Source organism: Aedes albopictus, chromosome 2 (assembly GCF_035046485.1).
Source record: "Aedes albopictus strain Foshan chromosome 2, AalbF5, whole genome shotgun sequence".
In the NCBI taxonomy this organism is placed as follows: domain Eukaryota; kingdom Metazoa; phylum Arthropoda; class Insecta; order Diptera; family Culicidae; genus Aedes; species Aedes albopictus.
Genome location: NC_085137.1, coordinates 163,068,223 through 163,082,893, shown reverse-complemented (window position 1 = coordinate 163,082,893; position 14,671 = coordinate 163,068,223). Strand labels below are relative to the sequence as shown.

Below are 14,671 nucleotides of genomic sequence, written 5' to 3'. Positions count from 1 at the left end.
CGGGAATTCATCTACAAACTCCACTAGGAATTCCTTTAGAAATTATTCTTGGAATAGGACAGATTATTGAAGTACTAGATTTGTAGTAATTAGCTGAATTTTAGTATGGTGAAAATGTCAATTCTCCGTTTCTGCAATGAAATGGTGCAAAAAGCGTGGGTATTATGATTCCTTGCCTAATTTGATGCTGTTTGAGCAAAACTTTGAGCGACAGTGTTGTTGTTTTTTTCCATTTCTTGCAACATAAAAAACATAGTTATCCAAAGTTTAGCTCAAACAGCATCAAATTACGCGAGGAATCATAATACCCAAGCTTTTTGCACCATTTCTTTGCAGAAACGGAGAATCGACCTTCTCACCATACAAAAATTCAGCTCATTACTACAAATCTAGTACTACACCGAACATGCCCCATTCTCAAAAAGTTCCTTCGGCAGAAATTATTTATTAAATTTCCTCGAGGATTTCTCATGAAATTTTCGCATGGATTACTTTAGGATTTTTTTTTAGGGCCCATATAGCCGAGGCGGTAAACGCACGGGTATGACCATGCTGAGGGTGACGGGTTCGATTCCCGGTCGGTCCAGGATCTTTTCGTTAAGGAAATTTCCTTGACTTCCTTGGGCATAGAGTATCTTCGTGCCTGCCACACGATATACGCATGCAAAATAGTCATTGGCAGAGGAAGCTTTTCAGTTAATAACTGTGGAAGTGCTCATAGAACACTAAGCTGAGAAGCAGGCTTTGTCCCAATGCGAACGTTACGCCAAGAAGAGAGAAGAGAGAGACTTAAGGAATTTTCTCAGGGATTCCTCAAGAAATTACCTCACAGCATTCTTAAGGAATTACCTCAGGAAATCCTCGAGAAATTCGCTTAGGAATTCTTTGAGGAACCGTCAAAGGAATTCCTGGAGGAATCTCCGAAGGAATTCCTGGAGAAGTACCCGTAAGAATTTTCAAATTAAACCCAGTAGAATCCCCCGAGCAGAGGAGAATATCAAATTGATAACTACGAAATCACTTAACCTGTTTTTATATCTTATTTTGTTATTAATCAATTATCAAGGCAGAGCTTTTCCATAACAAATTTTGTTGGACAATCTCAATTTGTTATAATCAAGCTATGGATATACATTCATCAAATTACATTTCAATAACATATTTTGTTGAAGTACGAGTTTTGTTATTGTTGTACTTTTGATCAACTTATCAACAATAGCACAACAGTAACAAGTTTTGAAGTCAAAGAAACATAATTAGTGATTAACTTAGTTTACCTTGTTTTCCATAATGAGGGAGTATGTGCGTGCATATGCTCTGTACATATTGTATTATTAGATTATTTTCTCAGCTTGTATTTTTCGTTGTTTTTTTATAATAATTAGCAATGGTTACTGATATGCTCTAAACGCTTGTTTTGTTATTCATATAGGGCCTTGTATTATTTTGGAAGGTGAACCTATTTTGGGCACTTGATGCTATAACTAAGTCAATTTCAAACCAATTGGTTTGAATTTTTGTATAGGGTTAGATACTGTACGTAACTCATCGTGTGCCAATTAGGTATGAAATGGTACAAGACCCTAGATTATTACTTACTTTGTTATTAGTTTGATATTATAACTAATTTGGCATTTGGATTGTTATTAATAACTTTAAAATAACAACATTTGTTATTGACATATTTCCAAAATTTATTGTTATTATGTTCAGAGATGTCCATATCCTCAGTGTAGGAAAGAGAAATAGAAAATACACCACTCACGCTGTGTATCTCAACAGGAGCCCGTCTCTTATATGTGGATCCACCACTGCGATTCGGATGCGCGCAAGCTTGTTGGGTAGAAATAAATCTCTTAGCTCCCTGATCACTAGGTCACACAACAGTGCGGCGAGAGCGATTTAAAATTCTCTCCGGTGAAAGTGTAAAAAATCACCCGGGCGCGCGCTCCAGTGAGGTTTTTGCGCCCGAGTGCGCGCTGCGGTGAAACACCGGAGAGTTCTCGCCCCGGCGACACCATGGTGATGATTCGGTGACTGCTGGGTGAAAACACGGGAGAGCGCCGGAGAGCGTTGCGCGCGAAAGAGTGAGCCACAGTCGATCCAAGGCGAACGAGCAAGAGCACGCACTAGCGCTTGGTCTACCCACCACCCAAAACAAGAGAAACTGGCTTCTTGGTGTGGTGAAAAATGTGCCTATCCCCAGTGCGGTCGATAAACTGACGCCGCAGTGAATCGCTACGGTGAAATGCCATCTCTGATTATGTTGTTATCGAACTAACATAACATGTTATTAAATTGGTCTTCCAGGAACATTTTTTTGTTATGATTTTTGTTATTTTGCCGCTTATGACAGCCAAGTTTATAACATAATTTGTTATGTTAATAACAGGAAAATAACTCATTTCATTACTCAGTTATTTTGCCAAAATAACACATTTTCTTATGCTGTTGTTATTCCCTTCTGCTCGGGCCTCGAATGTTTATGTACCTGGAGAAATCCCAGAAAAAAAATAAAGGAATTCTTAGATGCTCCCCAGAAGGAATTCTTGAAAGAATTCCGACGAGGAACTTCTGCAGATTTTTCTGAAAAAAAAAACTATGAAAGAAGTCATAGAGAAAACATAGCAGGATTTTTAAAAGGAAGCCCCGAAGGAACTCCTGGAAGAATCTCCGATGAAGTTTCTGGAAAAATCCCTGAAGGAAATTTGGACACAAGTGACGTCATTAGTTAGGTTGTTTTAGACAAAAAAAATCAATGGGGCACGTTCGGTGTAGTACTAGATTTGTAGTAATGAGCTGAATTTTTGTATGGTGAGAAGGTAAATTCTTCGTTTCTGCTATGAAATGGTACAAAAAGCGTGGGTATTATGATTCCTTGCCTAATTTGATCTGTTTGAGCTATACTTTGGATAACCATGTTGTTTATGTTGCAAGAAATGGAAAAAATAACAACACTTGCCCAAAGTTTTGTTCAAACAGCATCAAATTAGACAAGGAATTATAATACCTTCGCTTTTTGCTCTATTTTATTGCAGAAACGGAGAAACCTTCTCACCATACTAAAATTCTGCTCATTACTACAAATCTAGTACTTCACCGATATGCCCTATTTATGAGAAAAATGCAAAAAAGTATGTGAAATACGGTGATGCAACCAATCGCTCCCAAATTGTGCACAGTTGTTTTAGACGATAAAAGGAATCGAAAAAGCTTTGTTCAAAAAAATCGACTTTGTTGACCCAATCTAATGTTCGGTGTCACTACCAAAACTAGAACTGAAAACTGGAACTAACTCTGTCACTGCTCTGCTGTCCCCATTTATTCAAATCTATGGAATGCAATTCCGGTAGGCTTCCTGGGTCGACATCTGCTTCATAACGATAAAGATGCTTGGATTCCTAAAGAAAGACGGCGATGAAGGTCTTCCTGGTATAGCTTCTAGATTTCAACTGCTAATAATGCTTATGAATTCCAATGGTTATTGATTGTGACTTCCGGCTGCCGTGAGGCGTGATTATTCAAAGCGATAGTTGAGATTATGCCCTAGTAGCTGCGAAGCCTAGGCGTTATACTTGTTTCTTGCTTCATGGCTTTGGCTCCTCATGTTTTCGCTCACTCAATCGTAGCTTTTACGTTCCTTCACTCCTCTATTTTCCTCCCGGTGTCATCTGTGACCCACTGTTTTCTCTGGATACGTAGTTCGCTCAGATTATTCTCGTCGGCGACGATGTAGACGTTCTTGATGGTGGTCTAACAATCTTCAACGCTGCTATCCGGCGCACGACTCTTCAATGGTTCAAGCCAAAAGAAGACAAAGGAATTTCTTTCACCAAGCAATCGACCGTCGTCCAACGATGTAGACGTTCTTGATGGCGGACCTTCCGGAATGTTCGCAGCACATCTCTCCAATTTTGCACGCCAATAAAGGCTAAGGAATTTCTTTCACTAAGCAATCGAACGTCGTCCACCGTTTGTTTTGATTTTAATAATTTTTATTCTTACTACAATATAGTGTATTGCCGATTCATGTCACGAAACTAAACCGTTTATACAATCGTGTTTTCCGATGGTTGCGCTTCTTTACTTTTTAAACGCGTTTCATTACCTCATGTTTTCTTCCAGCATTGTTCATGTGGCTGAAAGTTGTTTTTGTGTTGGAAACACATACAAAAAAAACTGAGTTGGTAATGATGATTCCCAATGTTATTTTTGATCGATTACGATTATACGCATACACACACATCCTATTTAGACCAAACCCGTTGATAATAGGTGTGCAAGTGAGTTTCTCAGTTTTACATCTATTACTAACTAGAGCTTGCAGTTTTCTTTCTATACAAGTTTTATGTCGACTGTTTTTTTTTTCTGTGCAAAAATGGTGTTAGTATTTTCCATGCATTCGACATTGTTTTCATTCGTTTAGTTTTTGTTTAATTGTATAATTTTTCTTTGATGATAAATAATATTCAATTTAAATAAGATTATTTTCGTTCTCTGCTTATGTACTTCTTAGACGCTACACTAAAAACTGTGTCATGATTGATTACTAAATTAATCAATTCAATGTTGTAAACTTTTTTTTTTACGATATTTCACTTTTCGACCATCTTAAGTAATTTGATGTTTCAATTTCTTCCGTTTTTGTTCCATATTTACAAAGACGTTTTTCGTGTTTCTTTTTTTTCTCTGAGGTAAGTTTTTTTCCATTTATTTCTTGTTGATTTCATTCGTCTGAAATGGTGTTTTCTATTTACAACCGAAAAAATATGAACGTCATTACAACAGCAAACACATTAAAAACAATAAGAACGTATGTTTTGTTTGTTTGTTCTAGTACTGCACACTGTTCGAATGTGGTACTGTTTCAAGATGGCGGCGCATTTCTGCGGATTGCTGATGCAAGCGGTGTGTTAGTGGGAAGCAATGTACGTGTGTGATTGTGAATGAAAGTAGCCGTTTCCTGTATCCTGGTCTCTTTTGTTTTTGTCTGATTGGATGAGTGCAAAAATCCTGCAATATTTTCCTTAAATGATTACGCTGAAAGACATGTTTTTCATCTGCATGTTGTATGCTGTCAAATGACTGTTGTCTTCTTGTTCATTTCATTGAATGCCATTTTATCGGTCCACGTTCCTTTCTACAGCGAAAGTGTCGTATTATGATTAGATTTTCCAATTGTTAATTTACTGATAAGAATTAAATGGGTTAATAATCAACTTTTTACACTTTATTAATCGAATTTTAATTGTACACTCTTCCATTCCAATTAGAGTTGGAGGCATTGGCCACATTCTCTCTCGTTCATTCTGTCAACTCTTTCTTTCCAATATTTTCATTCCATTTCCATTCTCTTTCTCATGCGAATTAATTCCGACTTGTCGGATCCGTATCGCATCGCAATGCGGGAATTAATTCAGTTTAAATTGGCAGTGATAGACTGGTCATTCCTTATTATGCGATTAGTATTATAACCTCAAACATACTTTATACACAATTTACTCCGAGAGAAAATGCTCTTTCCTCTGGCGAATGGAGCTCGCCATTGAATTTCTTTGTTCACTAAGTTGATTCTAGTACTTCGTTTTAAGAAAATAAAACTGATTGAAATTTTGAGGTGCAGCGTTTAGAAACTGCGAATTTTGGTTCGAAAAATTTTCATCCGAGAAAAGAAAAACATGACTTTGCCGGATGTCCCTTCGCTCTGTTCTAGTACTTTACATTCACAAGTGAGTTGGGCGAAATGACAGTGCTCAGGGAAGTGTATGAATGAGAACATCCTTCAACTGAACCATGCTTCATCAATGTAATCTTCTAGTACTACATCCTTTCCTCTGCGCTAAATTAAACCTACACCGGAACGTTACACCTAACCTAAACCACTTCGTTTAGCCTCCCGAACGGGAGATTCCCCTTTTACTAAAACAATCATTCCTTTTCTAATCGTTACTAAATCGTGCTAAATTCCTTCTCGGCATTTCCATGCCGAGTATCCTTCTCTTTTCCGCTAATATTAATGTAGAGCTTACCAAAAACACACCTAATCCTATTACACCTTCTAGTACTGCACGCTACATACGTGGTCGGTCACACACATACACTAACATGCAAGCACACGCCAAGAATGTTATCCTAGCTCCACAAACTAAAGCACCTTATGGATTATCATCGAATTACAACTCGGTCTCTGCTCTACAACACCACCACAACCTTCTTCCCTCTCGTTTCGGCTTATCCTACTGTAAGCATTGTCCTACACGGTACATGGGACGCGGACACACGCACACATACCACGACCCAAAACGGACGCATGTCGACAAATTTTACTAATCTAACTAAAGATATCCGAGAAAACATAACTATTCTTTTGGGACGTCCCCATATATTGTGGGACATAGCTCGATTACTCTGTAACCAAAGGTTTTTTTGTCCACTTTCAGAATTCAGAAGTGTTGGACAAATTTAGAGGGATTTTTTGCTTTCGGCTCAAAACGTACTAAATGAGATCATGGGCTGGACATATTGTGGCCAGCCCGCCGCCCCTCGTAAACAATCGTGTGTGTCTGTGTGTACACATGTGTGCGTGTGCTTGCGATGGTTGATTTATGGCAGCTACTTGTTACTCGAGCGGTACACACAGATCTGGATTCGACAGTTAAAAATTTAAAGGCGGTACTAGAATGGGCGATTTGAATTTGTTCCAAGAGTTGCAACTTGAAACTCAGTGTCGTGACCATCCGTAGTTATTTCGACTGCCGACTGCGTTGAAAGGTGAGTAGTACTAGAATAGCGGGCTGACTCCACGATGAAAGTTTAAATTTACATTCAAGTACAGTGAAGTACTAGAATGGCACACATTTCATCGTTTTTCGATTGTTGACTTATCAAAAAGTTGTTCTTTTTAGCTTGAGTCTTTTTAACTCGACTAAACAGTATTGCAACTATGTAGACTTTTTCATAATTTTGGTCTAGCTTGAAAGTAAACTTGACCAGAGAAATGGCTTTGAAAGCTGAAATTGAAAGGAAGTACCAGAACGGACTTGAATTTGCCCAGGGAAGTCAAAACTTAAGCCAGTATCTTGTGTTACCTTTCATAGTTATTTCGACTGCCGACTGGGTTGATGGATGGGGTAGTACCAGAATGGTTAGCTGACTTCACGAAAAGCTTGCCATTTTAAATTGTTAGTCAGGTACTAAAATAAATCACCTTCCTAAATTATGTTGGCTGTCGACTGAATCCAAGAGTAGTACTAGAATGAAATAGTTATGATAATATGCCATAAACATTCTCGATGTAACGTCTTGAAGTACTAGAACATAAAAGGTTGTAGTACCAGTTACAGTAAAGGATATCAAACGTCGACTAGGAGTGCGCCGTAGTAGAATCCAATCGAGTCTGTTCACAGAATCGTTATAACATTTGATAATGACACTTTAGTAAAACGGTTCTGTAGACTTCTGACTGAATCGACTATACAGTAATGTCAATGCCGACTATTCCATAATTTGCCTTAAAAGTTCAGTTGATAGATTCGTCATAACTGTTTCCCAAACATTCTAACGAATGAATTGGTCCCAGGAAAAGTTGAGTGGGCTCTTTTGTCAACAAGCATTACGGAGCCACTATCATTTTCTTTGAAATCATTTTCCACTGCCAACTGATCATCAAATAACTGTCGTTCCAACTGTCGAATCGGAAGTTCGATTGTAAAAACCCAGCATCCGTATCTGCCATAAACCAACCTACAGCAAAGTCCACAAATTTAACCTAAATCGGTGGTACCGTTCGAGACGCGCCTTCCGTCTATTACTTGACTACAAACGACGACTACACCCCCCAATACCTTTCTGCTGAACACCATTCCATTATCTCTATGGAGGTTCCTTGGGCTGTCTACACAGGCAGCCCTCCCGGAAATCAACCACGAACACATAAACCACTTTTTTTCTTCTACTACTACTCCCTTAAACCTAAGGACTCCGTTTAATCGCAACTTTCCTGCCTGGTATCGTTCTGATCTGACTCCACTTTTATCGATTCGCGTGTTCTGTGTGAACTGGTGTGAAAGTGCGCACATATGTGTGAGTGTGAGAACGTGATTTTCCTTCGTTAATATGTGCTGGGATGATTGTTATGTTAGGTGAGATGATTGATATCGCTACTGACGCCGCCGCCGCTTCGCTGTCGCTACCATTACCACCGCCGTAGCGTAGCAAGGTATATCAAGTGAGAATTGCTTTTCCTTTTCTTTATCGTACTCTCTGTGTGTATGTGTGGGTGTTTCAATTATTGATGTCATACGGTTACGTTACGCTTTCGATGATTATTTTTTCTTCTTTTGCTGATAAAAATATATACGTTTCGCGGTTTACTTTTGTTTTACTTTTTGTGCTGAGTGCTGAGAAAATGTTTTGCTTATTTTCGACTTCAAAATGTTAACTGACTTATTTTAGATCTTGCTACGTTATTTTTGTTGTGTTTTGTTTCATCTGCTGTTTTGCTTCCGTGTTAGACTAATTTTAAAGTTCCTGAGGGCTGTTTGTATTTTTACCGGTTTGGTTGTGATAACGAAAAAAACGAAAAGCTATTGTTCATTTGAATACGGGGTAACGTGATGATTGTGTGGCAGTGAATCACCACTGTTAATTCGCTTGGCGTCCAAGGTCCTCGATGGACAGCTTAAAGAAGTGATAGAAACCTGTTTTTTAAACTATGAAGTTTTCTGAAAACTGCAGTCGATCTTCCTGAATATCCTAGGAAATCAGAACTCTTCAAATGTGCATTAAATTCCTCTTAAAGGGAACTAATAACGTCAACTCGTGCAATGCCGTGATGTATGCCGTACTCCAACAAATTGCTTGACGTGTTACAATTGACGACGCATATTTCCCTCAGAACTTCAACGCGCCGTAACTCCATAACAGACGTTAGTTTTGTATTGGGACATCGACAACACAGAGCTAACAAGCAGAAACTTTCAAATGTGCATTAATTCCTTTGAGCGGCAGCTAATAACGCTGAGTGTAACGCCGTGATGCAGCGCTCCATCTACTTAATTTCTTGACGTGTTACATTTGACGGCGCATATTTTCCACAGTAACTCTACTAGCCAGAACCTTTCGAATGTGTATTAATTCCCTTAAATGGCAGCTAACAACGTTGAATGTAACGCCGAAATGCATGCAGCATTCCAACCATTTCTTGACGTGTTGACAGCGCATATTTTTTACAGTATTTACACCACTCGTCAGAACTTACAAAATCCGTTGGTTTTGTATTATAAATGTAGTAATACAAAGCAGAAAATCAGAACCATTCAAATGTGCATTAATTCCTTTGAGTGGCAGCTAATAACGTCGAGTGTAACGCCGTGATGAATGCAGCGCTCCATCCACTTAATTTCTTGACGTGTTACATTGGACGGTGTCTATTTTTCACAGTAATTCTAAAACAATCGTTGACTGTGACTGAAGTAATACAGAGCAGAAAATCAGAACCTTTCAAATGCGCATTAATTCATTTGAGCGGCTGCTCCAACAACGTTATTTGAATCGCGCATTTCAATAGGCGCGGATTTAGGAGACGTGTGTTGTCCCGACCCCCTTTTTGCTGAAGAGCGTTCTTGGATTGCAGCCTTTTGGTTGGAAGCCATCAAAGCTGGTTTTGGATGCCAAGCGTAACGCCAAAGTAGATTCACTACCACAAAAGAACAACAACCGACTAAAAGCCAATCCACTTCCTAACACTTGCTACTCTCGTCGCGTCCTTCAGAGTACTTTCCTTGCAACGCACGCCGAATGAAATCTCCGTTTTAGTATACTGATTAAGAATAAATTAAGCTACTTAAAACAAACTGATTTCTTCCAGGAGAATTTCACACGCTTCACACGCGTTCCATTTTACTAATCCGCGAGCCTTATCCCGTGGTGGGGTAAACTATGTAGTTTAATATTAGGAGCATATAGAATTCGGGTAAAGCAGTGTTCGGTTCGATATAAATAATCATACGAGTTTGTTTTGTTCTGTTTCTGTGTTCAAAGCTCGACTCCTAACCCTGCTAGCAGGGCTGCCAGCAGCTCAACCTTCTTATATTCCATGTAAGTAAATATATTCATAGAATTGGATTTTACATTTTCGATATGTACACCCGCGAAAATAAAAACTGTATAATCCTTCCACTGTACAAATTACACTTTTTTTATATATAATAGCAGTGTTTCGACTCTGTTCCTTCGCGCTAATTCTCTCTGTCAGCGCCATCCATCGGGAGGGATCAGTTAAGTCTTTTAAGTTTTGGTGAAATTGAACTAAAGCACGCACGGCGCACGCACGGTTTTACCTTACGTGACCTGCATGGGCGTCGAGGCGTTCGCCGTGGCCGTCTGACTGCTGGTGCTACTACTGGCCAAAATCGCCGTCGCCCCTATCGACGAGCTGGACGAGGACGAACTGATGGTGATGGTGGACGAGGAAGCCGCCAGCTGGCCAGGACCAGTCGATGACGATGGTTGCTGGAGTTGTTGCTGTTGTTGGATCGAGGGCGATGCCGAGAGAGGTGGTTGAATCGGTAGCGGGGGTGGTATGTGCAGGGCGAAGGCGTCGTACACCTGCATCAGTTCGGCCATCTTGTACTCCTCGAGGCAGACGAATCCTTGGAGGTTGGGTGCCTGTTTGCGGGCGCAGCCCATGCAGTGCACTACGTGGCGCTTCTCCTGCTCTCGGATGAAGAGGATGTTGAAGACTTCGACCTGGGAAGAAAGGGAAGGAAGAAAGCATTGATTAGTTCAAGAAATTCAGACGGAGATTCGCATAGAAGGTTAACTGAAGAAAAAATGTCTGAGTTACACGCACCCCAGCCAAGCCAGAAGCGGCAGAACTAGGAACGCCTCGGAACCCAGATTGATCTAGCACCATTGGATGAAAAAAGTTGCCAAAGAAGTAAACAGGTGGTGTGTTCCTGTAAACCCGATGACATAATGATGCATAACAGTTAATGGAGAGTTGCACTAAATTTGCTTCCAGTGGCAAGAGAATAAAAAGATGGTATAGGTCATATTAGGACATGTCTGGAGGAGTACTAGATTTAAAATCATGATCTGAAGCAGCTAAGTGGCAGCTTAGCATGCCCACGCAATCTGCGCCATTTCATTTGCAGAAACGGAGAATTCATCAACTCATCATACATAAATCTAACTCATTACAACAAATCTAGTACTTCACCGGACATGTTCTATTGTTACTTGTTCAGCAAGATTTGAGATCTAACTTGATTGACTGCCCGAAGATGCTACCCAAATCTCACCAACGCAGCTGCAAATAGGACGCAATCAGTGAAGTACTAGATTGAAAGTAGTGAGCTGGATTTTTGTATGGTGAGATGATCAAATCTCCGTTTCTGCAATGAAATGGTGCAAACAGCGTGGGTTTGGCAAAAGTTTGGGTTACTGTGTTGTTGTATTATTTATGTCTTGCAACACGCAGAAAAATCTTTTTTAAACTAAAAAAATCCTGTGTAAAAACAACAAAAATAATTATCGTTCCTCGGCTAATAATTTTATTTTTTGATTTTAAAAATAAATATTTTTTGGTTTAATAATCAAAATTATTGTTTTTAAGAAAGTCAGCTGTCAACATCTACAAAGAAATTTTTTTGAATTTACAATTTTTTTAATGTTTTGGCAAAACAACAATGATTCCAAGCCGGAATCGAGCACACACTTCTGGAATGCTGATGAATTATCGCGCGTTGTTTATTATAGCCACAACTGCTCTTGAAAATTTACCATTAAATGTGAATCACTTTCTACGTTATGGACACTTGACGCTTTCTGGTATTGCCAAAACATGATCATAAATTATCGGTTTGCGTGATTTTCCTCTATGGTTGGAGGTGCCAACAACGTTCAAAATTTGGTAGATGGCACTTACAAAGTTGAAATATATAGTGTCTCAGCTGCCTGCCGTTTAGACGTGAACATTTTTTGGATTTACAATATTTTTTTTTTAAATCAAAAATAAAAAAGTATTTCAAACAAAAAAATATTTTTTTATATTTACAATTTTTGTCTCGTTCAGCTGTTGTATTGAAAACAACAAATTTTAATGTTGAATGAACAAAATAAAATTGTAGAATTCAAAAATAAGTCTGTTTATAACAAAAATGAGCTTCAAAAATATATTTTTTTGATTCAATAAGATGAAATTTCTCTGCGTGAACTTCAACAACACAGTTACCCAAACTTTCGCTCAAACAGCATCAAATTAGTCCACAAATCATATAACCCACGCTGTTTGCACCATTTCATTGTAGAAATGGAGAACTGATCATCTCACCATACAAAAACCCAGCTCACTACTTCCAATCTAGTACTTCACTGATTGCTTCCTATTGATGCTGTTTGAGCAAAACTTTGGATAACTATGTTGTTTGTGTTGCAAGAAATGGAGAAAACAACAATACTGTTGCCCAAAGTTTTGCTCAAACATCATCAAATTAGGCAAGGAATCATAATACCCACGCTTTTTGCACCATTTCATTGCAGAAACGGAGAATTGACCTTCTCACCATACTAATATTCAGATCATTATTACAAATCTAGTATTGTGCGTTTAGCACTAAATTGATTTCCGAAAAAACTTCATTGACTTCCGCTGCCTTTCCTATACGTTAAACATAACGTCGGAAGTAGTGCGCTGTATAGAAAACCAAATTTACTGTACAGCGCACTACTTCCGACGTTATGTTTAACGCATAGGAAAGGCAGCGGAAGTCAATGAAGTTTTTTCGGAAATCAATTTAGTGCTAAACGCACAATACTTCACCGATCTGTCCTATAATAGCACCTGCCACGTCAGATTTCAGTTGAGGAAATCTAGTACTCGCCTTGCCGGAAAGGAAACAACCGATCATCCACGTTAGGTGATCGTTCATTAACGGTAGACTGGATACAACACTACACCTTCACGAAGTTATGCGGATGTCGCAATGTTTGAGAAATGACTGTTTGACCAGGGTTTCACTTTCGTATGTGGATGCCGAGGTAAAATGTATAAAGAAAGACCAGAATGAAGACTTTGATTTGAAACGTTCTGAAAGAATCATAACTCAAGTTACTAGAAATAAGAAATCTACAGAGCAAAATTGTCAAAATACCGAAGATACCCAGGAAGGTCAGAAGGCAGGCAAGCAATAGGACGCAATCAGTGAAGTACTTGATTAAAAGTAGTGTGAGCTGGATTTTTGTATGATGAGATGATCAATTCTCCATTTCTGCAATGAAATGGTGCAGACAGCGTGGGTATTACGATTTCTTGACTAATTTGATGCTGTTTGAGCAAAAATTTGGATAACTATGTTGTTTATGTTGCAAGAAATGGAGAAAACAACAACACAGTCACCCAAACTTTTGCTCAAACAGCACTGTACTGTGTTATTGAAGTTGCGAGATATTATTTATTTCTCACAACTTCAATAACACAGTTACTCAAACTTTTGCTCAAACAGCATCAAATTAGTCAAGGAAACATAATACCCACGCTGTTTACACCAATTGATTGCAGAAATGGAGAATTGATCTTTTTACCATACAAAAATCTAGATCACTACTTTCAATCTAGTACTTCACTGATTGTACCCTATTCTGCCGTGAATCGCATATCTGTCCCATTTGCATAGGAAATCCAGCAAAGATAGGACTGATATGCGATTCACGGCAGTATTGCTTAAGAAGGTAAAAATATCATATAAAACAGAAAGATCAAGGAGCACAAAAAACAGAAAGATCCGAAAAACATCAGAATAAATAGAGGCCAGGAGAAAGGGAAATCAGGAAAGAAGACAGAAAGATTAGAAAGCAGAAACGATACAAGACAGAAACGTTGGAACATTTAATAAAAAAAACATAGAAAATATGGAGTTCAAAATTAGACAAATTAAAATGTTGTAAGACCAAAACGCTAAATTACAATTAAAGAGAGAGTCTAAAACAGAAAAGCTAAATTAAATTTACGGAAACAATGATTCGATAACAGAAATGCTAGAAAGCAAAAAAATCAGAACCGTGATTGATCACTACAATCGGGATTCCACAAGGAACCAACAAACCGAGTTTGGGCTTAGCTTCAAGAGTTGTTGGCATATTCAGTGCGGTGCTGTGCTTCGCAAATTTTAAGTGCTTGTGAGTGAAAGCTTCCGTGCTCGAGACATAACGCAGCATTCGGTGGTTCTACTCTTTATGGCGCAGAGAGTAAAGCACAGGGCTTAGGGGACTGTGCTTGTCACCGAGCATTTGATCAGTAATTATAACTAACAGAAGGACTTTCCATCACAAATACCTATCTCAGAAATCTGATTACTTCTAAAGGTGAAGACTTCAGCAAGCCTGATTGGGAGGTTAAGGGCTCACAGGTGATGATGGGTCGTTTGAACCGATATTCCACCACTGGGCTGCGCTATGTATTCGGCAAAGTTTTATGATTAGCTATGGGATTACTAATATGGTGATCTTTGGGAGTTTCCTAAGACTATCATGGGGCTTTAAGGTTATTTTGGGCCGTCTCAGGAAGTTTCAAGAGGTTTAAGGAATGTTTCGAGTGGATTTGTGGCGTCTTGGGAAACTTCAGGAGCGTTTCAGAGTGTTTCGGGAAGTTTTAAATGGCCTTTCAAGACTT

General features: G+C 38.9%; 1 protein-coding gene across 1 annotated transcript in view; it reads right to left on the bottom strand.

Annotated features, from left to right (window-relative positions):
• Positions 1-9,620: 9,620 nt before the first annotated feature.
• Positions 9,621-14,671, bottom strand: part of LOC115258558 (histone demethylase UTY) — a 256,602-nt gene continuing 251,551 nt past the window's right edge. Inside the window, exon 13 of the mRNA XM_029858738.2 lies at positions 9,621-10,749. Within this exon, the coding sequence (XP_029714598.2) occupies positions 10,342-10,749 (408 nt within the window). The 3' untranslated portion in view covers positions 9,621-10,341. The remainder of the gene's footprint in view (positions 10,750-14,671) is intronic.